Raw genomic sequence first — 11,447 nt, forward strand, 5'->3', positions numbered from 1 at the left:
AGTCTGATACTAATTAGTTGTACAAATAATCCAGACAAAACAAAAAACCAGATTAATTTTATTTCTTTAGGACTGGCTTTTTTCAATGCTTTCAAATTTGGGATCCTCAAATTTGTAGTTAGGGAATGTATTTATGTCTGGCTTACTGTACATCTGTTCAAGCTTAAAAACCTCCCTCTCCAGATCTTGCTGATCCTCTGGGCCAATATAAAATGGTCCTCAAGGTGCCAGTCGCTTCGATTGACACTCTTTCATCTTGTCCATATGAAGAGTGTCTGTATAGGATCAAGTTCCTTCTTGAATGTCACTGTTGCAACACCAAGGTCTGCAAATGAACTGAGAAGGCTGACAAATGAAAGGGGGGACGCTGACGACCTCTGAGGAATCACGCCGGCTCTGTTACATACATAGAAACCCTATGGTCCAGAGTGCGGGAGGGGCCACAATTCTCCTTCCAGCCCTAGCTCTGCCCCCACCACCTGTAGCCTACAATGCATTATGGGTCACCTCTTGAGTCAGACGAAGCTCACTGGACAAGAAACGCCTCAGAGGCCATGTGCAATTGGTCCTGCATGTACCCTTAAAACATACATTCCTTCGATTTGTATTTGGAAATTAATAGGAGTTTTGGTGCCCATCATCTTGTGTGATCTCAAAGATTTGTGAGTCAAAGGTATCCCATTTCACTGAAGGAGATACTAGTATTTACTTTTCCTTCCCACCGTAGAACTGCAGGATGAAAATGGCCAGCTTCTGCACACCTTTCAGTTCTGCTGTTTGTTTCCCCTTGAAGCCCTTAGCAACGGGCAAGAGACAGCACAGGGGCCAGTGGACTGTGTTGAGTGGCAGAGGGTAGACCATCTGGCTCCAGGGGAAGCCTGTCGGCCAAGGACTGAACAGCTCCTTTGACTGATGACCATATTTGCAGAGTCTCCTAGAGCTGTGAACAGAAGCAGAGAGGACAGCGTGCACCCAGCGCTTGTGGGATCAGGCTTGTCCTGGCGTGGTCTGACCACGCTCTGGTGTCCAGGTGGAGCAGGGTGGCCCTCTCTGCTCCTGGAGCCTGGCTAAGGAAGTAGGTTAAATTTCCTCTGTCACTAGGTGGCAGAATATAATTAAGATGTCAGAATTTTTTCTTAACATTGGAAGGTGTGTTTCTAGTTCCTTTCTAATGACCTCTTTTATTACTTTGCAATATTTGCTAATGTCACTGAGGGCCGAGGCCATGAATTAAAATTTTCTTCTGCAAACATTTCCTATACTCACCCAGGCTTCTACTTCTTTTATTTAAGTGGCTTGCTTCTTAGGGGCAAGCACCCTTAACATAAAGTGCATTCTCTTCCCTAAGGGCTACTGTTTGGAAAATCCAAACTTATTAATTTTACATACTATTTTGTTATTCTTTTGAAGCAAATCTCAGGTATTGTTTCACTTCACTTATACCTAGTCCAGTGTGTGTGTCTTATTTTATTGTTTTTTTTCTTTTATTTGTCTTGCATTTAAAAGATTTTTCTTTTCTGTGTCTGTGTCTTATTTTAAGATAAGGACTATTGAATCTGTGCAGCTTTGATAATTAACACAATCAAATAATGAAATATTTTTTTTGTGGCTCATAGTATAAGGATATGCACAGTCATCCACAGAAGCCCAGTTTTGCACTAGATGGGGGCGGGGGGCGGTCTGACTGGAGTGGGCCAGCTCCCCTGCCTGTGGGATCTGGGAGTTATTGGGGAAAATATATCCCTGACCCAATATGGATCCTCTTTCAGCCCTCGGACGAGTGTATGCAGACTTTAAACGAACAAAAAGCAACAGACCAAATGTGTTGGCATACACAAGTTGGGAGTTTCCTCCAGTGTTAATCTTTCGCGTGCCCTCTGCCCCATTTTCAGTCGTCAGAGGGGCGGAGAGTTCTCAGCTGGATTTCTGGTGGCTGGGAGCCCTCCCTTCTGGGCCTCAGTCTTGCGTTCCATTTCTTGCTCTTCCAGGGTCAGTCTCACGTCTTCACCTCTTCTTCAGCAGGGGGTTCTTCCTCCTCATTCCCCCTCATTAGCACGGGCCCACAGTACCCTTTTCACCCCGTTGCCTTAGCTGTGGAGGGTACACCTTTTCTGCGAGGGGTGCTGTACGTTCCTCTCACCTCACTTCCTCTTCAAATACCCATAGTTACACGCAGGCCCCAGTTCACCCCCATTTCCATAGTGCTAATACCTCAAACTCGGCCGGTGGGCCCCACTTCTTCTCCTTTCCCACTTCCGCTTTCCCGTGTACCGGCTGTTCCCTACACATCGGGGACGATCGCCCTCTGTGCTGGGGATACAAGCATGAAAGAAACAGAGCCCTACCTTCCGAAGAGCTCACAGTGTGGCTGGGGGCGAGGGGAGCAGGGGAGCGGAGGATAAATGAGGGCAGTGCAGCATGATACGTCCCAGAAAAACATGTAAGCACAGGTGATAAGGGAACTTAGAAGAAGGGCGGATTTACTGTGCTTGGGACCAGGGGGTTGGAAAAGGCTTGCCCAGCTTGGACATTTTCTTTCTGTTTTTGTATTTAATTTGGGATCAGGTTATACATTCATACAGTTCAAATATGTATGTATGCATATCTTTAAGATACATTTACAAATATACCTCCTCCATTGTTTATAGATATCTTCGCCAAGACCCATTACACTTCTGCCCATCCCCAAGCTCTCCAAAGGTAACTACTGCTCTTAGTTTCTTGCGAGTCCTTCCAGAATTTCTGTAAGCATACATTGGCAAACATAAATAAGTTTTCCTTTGTTTTTCTCTTTTCTTCTTACCCCACAGGTAGCATGTTATACTTACTGGTCAGCATTTTTCTTTTTTTAACTCAATATTAACATTTAGGGGTTAATGAAAAGGACCCCGGCACCAGGAGGCCTGCATTCAAATCCCAGTTGTGTAATTTACTAGCTGGGTGAATTCAGCAAGTGACTTAACTTCTCATTGGTTTAGTTTCTCCATCTGTATCTGAGGTTTTCAAAATCTTGCACCTTTATCGTAAACTTTATGCATATACATATGCAACTTTATCACACACTAACATTTCTGATGGACCATTTCCACATTGTTTTAATTCTTGAGGTTTTATATTATGTCTATTATCCGGTAGGGCTCGTCCCCAGATGGAAACTTGAAGGATGGATGGACTTTCCCAGGCAAAGATGATGACAGCAGCCATGACGACTAACGTTATTAGTATAAACTATTATCACCTCCACCAGCATTTTAGATTATGTCTGCTGTGTGTGAGTTGCTGTAACTCACTCCTTGTTTACTGTTTTATTATTATGCTTGTTTTCCCTTTGCTCTGAAGTGTTTACCTCTCCATTTTAAATTTATTTACTTCACTGCAGGTAACTTTTTAAACCACTTTAAATCCTTTTGGAAACAAGGAGAGGCACAAACAGAAAAAGAACCAGGAACTGTATTAGTTGCTTTGCATAATCAATCCTTAATCCTCATAACAACTCTCCAAGGTACATTTTACTGTCCTCTGTTTATTGAGGACACTGAAGGTCAGAGAGGTCAAGTAGTTTTCTCCAAGTTCTATAACAAATAAGTGTACATTCAGAATTCAAACCAAGGTCTGTTGGTGGTTCCTGGTGCTTCTTTACACCATACTGGAGAAGGTTTTCTTATTAGGGTCCTTGTAAAGATAGCAGAAATAATAGCTCAGAAAGAAACTGAACCCATAATAGGGAATAATTAGATATATTTTTCCAAATGGCTAATATATATATATATATCATTACCTATATTACATATATTACAATATAAATTATATATATATATATATATATATATTACAGTAACTATGGGTTATGTAAAATCATCACTATCACGTGTTTTTGGTGTTGATTCATTACTTCACCAAACATACCCAGAGTCTACCATGCCAGGCACTGTGCTAGGTGCTGAGGATACAATGACAAATGGATTCTGGTCCCTACCCCTTAACTCCTCCTGCGAGAATTGGCCAGCAGGTTTTCCTGGACAGGGCCCTCTTCATCTACTGCACCTGAGGAATATCTAGTCTATTTCTTCATCTTGTGCTGGTTTATGCCCAACTTTTTTATGTCAGATCTGATAATGTGGTTATGACTAACTGGTAGCAGCTTCTTGGAGTGTTGTTTTAAGGATGATGAAGCTGTATCTGAAATCAGTGGCAAAGCATGCAGTGACTAATTAGTCATGCTTGCCGTGGGGGCAGGAGTGAGGGGCAAAGGCAAACAGGCCAGATACTGGTCATAACTGAACTAGTTTCCAGAATGGTCAGTTTCTCTGACCATTGTTATATGCAGTTGTTATAAATGACATCAACTGTATTTTATTGCTCGAATTCAAAATTTCTTAAATTGCTGATAAGCTGTTCATCTCTTAGGAAGTCCTGGAGTAAAGAAATCCATTTAACTTGGTTGACACACAATTTCTCAAACCAGGAATCTTGTCTCTTCTCCATTGCTAATTGCACAAGCCATATCAATGCTGGGTGTATCACTTTGCCCCAGTTCTGTAAATATGTTCACCATCACTGCCCATGAATGCCTTTGATTTCTCCATGTTGTTGTAGTGACTTTTGTTGGGAAGGAAAACTCCTGGGCTGAATGCTACTCTGTTCTATGGAAGCCCTTTATTCATTAATTTCTTCTTCTGTCTTGCTATCTAAAATTCTTCTTGCTGCCGCAGCTGGAGTTAAAAATGATCACTGGTTGCCTGTCTAGAGCTTCATCGATGAACTTTTCCAAGTTCACACACAAATGAGTTCTTGCATCTCTGGGGTGTGTTAGAAGGTAGCTCTGTTCATTCTGTCTGTTGGCGGGAAGCCATGCTAATTAATAAAACCTTCCTCTAAGAAGTTAATTCTCAAATGGCTGTTGCCTCATGGGAAATGCATTTGAACTGCTGAGCAGGTTTTTCTCTGATCTCTCTGGCCACGGAGGGGAGGGAGGTGGTGGCAGTTGTCCTACAGCATGGTGTAGTCACGGATAGAGTATTATACTTGGAGTCACTAGCTCTGGGTACTAGTCCTAGTACTATTGCTTGGTTGCTATGGAAACTTGAGCCAATCACTTAAAATGAACATCAGTTGACTCAACTATAAAATGATGATTATAACAATAATTCTGATCTCTCTACTTTAGGGAGTTGTTGAGAGGGCTAAATGAGATGATATACGGAAAGCACCTTTGCAAAAGGATGTTTTTATTATTAGATGTCTGGGTTTGCATTTTTTCCCAGATGGTTTTTTTCATTGTTCTTTTCTTAACCAGATGCAATATGTGAAATATAGTCTTTCTTGCAGCTTTTCCAGATGTGTTTTATATGAAAATCTAGTAGACCAAACACCTAGTACTGAGTCCAAATTGGTTTGGTGTTGACTTCCCATCTTTTTTCTTTTACCACTCCTGTCATTCATCATTGCTCATAGATTTTAAGTTTAGTGTTGAAATTAATTCATAACTTATACCTCAGTGTTAATGTCTTTTAACAAGTCTGTGAAGAGAAGTAAAAAGATGTTCTCCTCTCCTATACAACTTTTAAAGAAATTGAGTTGAATAAATGCTTCAGCCAGTTGAGACTCCGGGAGCAATGAGAGCCTAAGGCCAAAAATCATTGAGTGTTAGAATAGAATTTCATATTTGACAAAACGTTAAGGGTCTATATCCTATGCCTTACCTTGAGAAAGATGTGGGCAGTTATAAAGTGGGGTCCCGTTGCATACCCCACGGCTTTCTGCCATCTCACTGGCTGTGTTTCACTGGCTCCTTTTTCTTCTGTCAAGTCTCTCTTCTTTCTGGAACAGTGGTCACATGCCTTCCCCACTGGCGGCAGGCTGTTTACACCCAGACCCCCTCCTGAGATGAACTTGCTGCCCAGCTCCAGGGAGCAGGTCAGCGGACAGCCTCCCACTGTCAGCTCCTCCACAGCCTGCTTCAGCAGCAGGAGGCCACCTCGTCTGAGGTGATGCCCTTCCCAGGGTGACCCACATCCAGGGACTGAACAAAGCGGAAGTACAAAGGCTGGGCCATTTCAGGCTCATGAGAGACACAGATGAGTACTACTTGCTCTGGGGCTCCCTGGCTGGTTAGCTGAGGCCTCGCTGGGCTCGCACCACAGGTCAGGTTCTTCCTCTGACCAACCCACTTTCCTCCTCCTTCCTTTCACAGATATTGATCTCTAATAAACACCTTTTTACAAATGATTTTTTTTTAATTTTATTGGGGAATTGGGGGAGGGGAACAATGTTGGGGAATTGGGGAGGGGGACGAGCCAAGTTGTTGTTCTTCAGTCTTCATTGTGGAGGGCGCCAGTCGCCATCTGGCTTCCCGTCGGCAGCTCGTGGCCTCTAAGATCAAGGTGCTGTGTTCAGTCTTAGTTGTGGGTGGGTGTAGCCACCATCCCATGTGGGAGTCGAACCAGCAGCCTTGTTGTTAAGAGTGCCCGCCCTATCCACTGAGCCATCCGGGCGGCAGCTCAGCTCAAGTTGCCGAGTTCAGTCTTAGTTGCGGGTGGGCGTAGCCCACCATTGAACAGGCAATCTTATTGTTACACCAGCTGAGCCATCCTGCCACCTGTTGGCAGCTCAGAGACAGCTCAGCTCAGGTGCAGCGTCACTGGCCCACGTGGGAATCAAACCGGCAGCCCTGCTGCTCAGAGCTTGTGCTCTTAAGCCAACTCTTAACCAACTGAGCCGCTCGGCCGGCCCTAAAAATTATTTTTAAAAACCCAAAACTTTACTGAGATATCATTTATATACCATAAAACCCACCCTTTTAAAATGTACAACTCAGTGGTCTTTGGTATTTTCATAAAGTTGTGCAACCACCACAACTATCTAATTCCAGAACATTTTTATAAACCCTCCCCCCAAAAGAAACTCCATACCTGTTAGCAGTCATCCCCTATTAACCCCTCCTCCAACCCCTGGCCACCATAATGTACTTTCTGTATCTATAGATTTGACTATTTTGGAAGTTTCATATAAATGGAATCATACAATATGTGGCCTTTTGTGATTGGCTTCTTTCACGTAGCATAATGGTTTCAAGGTTTATCCATGTTGCAGCATGGATCTGTATGTCATTCCTTTTTATGGACGAATAATATCCCAGAATGCAGTATATGGCACTACATTTTATTTAGCCATTCATCAGTTGATGTACATTTGGGTTGTCCTAATAAACCTCTTGCACCCCCAACTCCATGTCATCATCTGCTTCTCAAGAGCCCAACCTGAAAACTACCCACACTTGGAACCCTAGGACCTCAACTTCTGCACCAGTGAGGGTTATTAAGATCTTCTTCCAGTAAAGGTGGTTCTGCCCAAAGGGAAATGCCAGATGCCAAGATAATAAAAAGCTCTCCATCTTATCGCAATAAGTATTGAAGGTCAACCTGTTGATTACTTGGTCTTAGAGTACGCATGTTTGGGAAGGAGATTTAGGGGAGTTGAAATCTGCTTTAAAAAAAAAAAAAGGAGAAAACAGAAGGGCCAGGTGAGAGGTGAGGTCAGAGAGACCGGTGGGCACCACACTGTGAATGGCATTTATGCCATGATGAGATATTTGGACCCTTCCTGTGGGGAAGTGGGGACTCATGGAAGGCAGGTGAGAGGTACTCAGATGTGCCCTCACTTCATTTGTGGATTACAAATGGTGGGTAGCTCTTCTATCAGAAGACCCTGTGAGCTGGCCAGAGTCTGAGTGGGGGAAGTTGCTGGAGATGAAGAGATGAATTGTAAGTTGAAGAAGGTGTCAGAATGAATATAAGGGGTGGGGAACAGGCAAATGAGAGTCTAAGGAAGGTGCAAGGGGGCCATGGGGAGAGAGGCAGTGGGGCCTATTGGAAAGAATATGGCCTTGGAACCTCATACATCTGGGTTTTGAGTCCTCTTTCTTCCTTTAGCTGCTCCGTGACTTTTTTTTTTAATTACAAGTATAATTTAACATGAGCACATCTTAAATCAGTCCCTGTTATCAAAGATAAATTCAGAGTCCAAATCCTTTCCTAGGTTCAGTGCTGTGCAAGGTCGTAACTCTAAACATTTATGATTCCCTCACCTTTTCTAACAGAGAAAATGCTTCCTGTTAAAATTTGATTAGCTTCCTGTCATTTCACTCTTGGTCTCAGTCTTATAGTTTAAAGAGAGAAAGGCTATTTTCAGCATTTTTTTCCAATGTACTTAAATACTCTTCGGTCATTCAAATAATTACAGTGACTGAGCTTAGACCTTCAAGTTTCAAAAAAGCAGATTACCTAACTTCTCTTCATCTCTAAAAGAAGGCTAATAATCCTCACCTCTCAGCACTGTTTTGTGACTTTGAAGTGACACAGGCTGTATAAGGCAACCAGCTCCCCTTAGCTCACTTTCCCTGTCCTTATAACCAGAGGGGGCCTAGGAGGCAGAGCCCAGGGTGGAGGTCCAGAGTTGGGTCAGCAAGTAACAAGAGCAGAGGGCAGGGATGGTCAGGAGGAGCTGGGGACCAGGGAGCAGAAAGGGGGGAAGAAAGGAGGGCCAGAGCCCAGGGAATCGCAGGGCTGGACCCAGGCAGGAGCACATCTGCATGGATAAAGTTATCTGGGGCTTTGTCCTTTTTGAAGATTCAGAAAAACCTCTCTAGGACCCAACAACTCAGGCCTCTCTGCAACTTTAAATAGTGGACGTTGGGGTCCATTTGGATGGTGGAGCCTGATGAACCTCACAATTCCAGACCTCCTACAGCTGAAGTGAAGCCAAAGGCTGCATTTGGCAGGCGCACTTGCCTAAGTGCTAGACACTGTACCAGCTACCTCCTTCCTTTCTTGCTCTCCTTCTATTTTTTAAAACTCCATTGCACGGACACGTCTTCATTTTTTTAAAAAAAGTTGTTTTCCATCTGCTAATTTTCAGTTCCCGGCGATGTCTGGTTGGGACCCGTGACCTCTGAGGCTCCTTGCTATCCTGCAGTGCTGGGACTGAGAGTCAAGTGGAGTTTGGCAGCTGCTTTCTGGGCCATCCTATACACTGGTCGTCTAAGAAGTCAACCTCATCCATCTTGCAGTCTGCCATGTATCAGCCATTTGGGGACACTGCCAGCCTCGGAAAACACTATAATGTACAGAAAACTGTGCATTGGACCCCTTGGAGGATCACTCATATTCTGTGTAGAGACACTGCCAGGCTCCAAAAACGTGAAGACGGCACCAAATCTGTGTGTGTGGCCTGCTGAAGATGACTCACGGGCACCTCCACATTCAGGAGAGCCAAGATGGCTGAGGTATGTAATAAGGAGCCTGAGGCCTCACACAGGCCTGAAGTGCTTGCTTGCTTTGATGTTTGATCAGCATTTGTGGGTATTTGGTTGTCCTGTGTTCATTTATATGGCAAACATTTGACCAGCGCCTCCTAATACTCTGAAATTTATGAAATTACAGTCTTTTTGTGGATCAAAGAGGATAAAACTGCAGTGATTTCACATGATCTGATCTAACATATGATAGGAGCCGTGCCAGGGGCTGGAGATGCCAACAGATGAAACAGCTCCTGGCCTGAAGGGGCTTAGAGAGTCCAGGGAGGAGGTAGATGCAAATACTTGGAACACAAGTGATACAGGTTCTGTCACAGATGTGTACCAAAGGTGGCATGAGGCACACCCCAAGAAGGAGGGACTAAAGGAAAGGCTTCCCAGAGAGGCCTCCTGGAATGAGAGTTTTTTGCTGAAGTTCTCAAAACTGACCAGCCATTTTAGGAATACACAGGGTGGTAGCTTTGTAGTATGCCAATTTAGCTTAAGGCCTAATAATAAATCCTTTATCCTTTATCACTCGTCATGGCCCTGCTTCTCTGATCATCCACTGACCAAGTGTTTCAGTTCACCTTGTGATGACCATGTTAAGTAACAAAGAATAATGGATTTACAAGTGCCAGCATCCATGGAGACAGCCCTTTGGGTCGACTTGGAGGCTGGCTGCCACACTCCAGCTCCCCGCCCAGCAAGCCATGTTTCCAACTCATACATTCGGACAAAGGCAATTATTGACTTCAAGGCAGTGTCTTCTAGGGAGCTTGTGGTAGGCTCTGGGGCTCCCAGTCCAAAGAGCTCTGCATGCCTTAATTCACGAAATCCCTACAACCTGTGAGGTTGGTGCAAGGGTTTTCCCTATTGTGTAGTTTAGGAAACCAAGGCACAAAATCGCTAAGTAACCAATATCTTCAATGAAAGAGATATTGCTTGAGGCTTCTCTTTTTTTCTTTTTTCCCATTTTTCTAACTCTTCATTTTGAAATAGAGATCCTTGATCCACACCAGTGTTACCGCTGGCTGTCTCCTCTGCCTTCCCTGTCAGAGACTCAGCTCCCTAAGCCAGAAACACAGGGCTCTGACCCTTCAAATGCTCCTGGGGAGAAGAGCTGAAGTCTGAACACAGCCTTAGAGGAGGGTTTTCCTGGGCCTGCTGTGCCCCTCTCAGCTTGCACTGTGGGAGTCCAGCTGCTGCCAGACTAGGCAGCGGACAGGTGGGGTGGGGGTGGGGGGCTTGCTCTAGTTTACAGAAAATAAAACAGAGCCTTGAGAGGAGAGGAAAGTAGGAAAGATACAGGGCTAGTGCTTCAGTCTGATGGTCAAGGGCTTCCATAACCTCTCCCTAACCTGCCTTCCCAGGTTATATCCCATCCCTCACACTGAGAAACAACCAGTGATTCCTGGGAATGAATACGCTGCCACCTTCTGTGTCTTTGTTTTCTGGGGCCCTCTGCCTACTCGCTCCTAATGGCTTCAAGACCCAGCTAACAGCCACTCTCTTGAGATATCTTCCTCTAGTCCAGTGTGCACCTCAGACTTTCAGGTATGTGGGGCCCTGAGCCAGGTCACACCTGGAGGTCTTGCTAAACAGCAGATTTTAACTCAGTAGGTCGGAGGCAGGGCATAAGACTGTGTTTGTAACAAGCTCTGGGGGTGGGGTGGGGGTGTGTGTGCGCTGTTGACCTGCGAACCACACGCTTTGACTAACAAGGCTCTAGATCTCATTTACCTTTAGTCCTCTTTGGAGACTTAACCCTGTAGAAGCTACTGGGTTGTCGGAAAAGTCATGACGTATTTTTTCTATGTTTTTCGTTGCAAAGATGCGTCATGACTTTTCCGACAACCCAATATTTTAAGGGAAACTGTTTTCCGCCAACTAAGCTAATTTGGCATTCAGCAGTTGGTAAATTCATTTGGTAGCTGTGTAGGGTGACCATTGTTCTGGTTTGCCTGGCACTGTGGCGTTTCCTGGGACATAGGCGTGTTAGTGCTAAAACCAGGAAAGTCCTGGCCAGACCAGGCTGAGTTGGTCTCCCTATCTCTGGTGGTTACAGCTGGCTGGGGGCCTATACATCCCTTTCCTTACAACCGCCTCACCAGGTAAGGCCTTACACCAAATTCTGTGAAAGCTACAAATGGTT

The 11,447-nt window shown here is 44.6% G+C and overlaps 1 protein-coding gene across 1 annotated transcript in view; it reads left to right on the top strand.

The window, feature by feature from the left end:
* LOC109371265 (collagen alpha-1(III) chain-like) overlaps positions 1-10,841 on the top strand; it is an 83,080-nt gene extending 72,239 nt beyond the window's left edge. Inside the window, exons 3-4 of the mRNA XM_019623687.1 lie at positions 8,917-9,283; positions 10,666-10,841. Coding sequence (XP_019479232.1) covers positions 8,917-9,283; positions 10,666-10,774 — 476 coding nt within the window. The 3' untranslated portion in view covers positions 10,775-10,841. The remainder of the gene's footprint in view (positions 1-8,916; positions 9,284-10,665) is intronic.
* The last annotated feature ends 606 nt before the right edge of the window (positions 10,842-11,447 follow it).

The sequence above is a fragment of the Hipposideros armiger genome, unplaced genomic scaffold (assembly GCF_001890085.2).
Source record: "Hipposideros armiger isolate ML-2016 unplaced genomic scaffold, ASM189008v1 scaffold_558, whole genome shotgun sequence".
In the NCBI taxonomy this organism is placed as follows: Eukaryota; Metazoa; Chordata; class Mammalia; order Chiroptera; family Hipposideridae; genus Hipposideros; species Hipposideros armiger.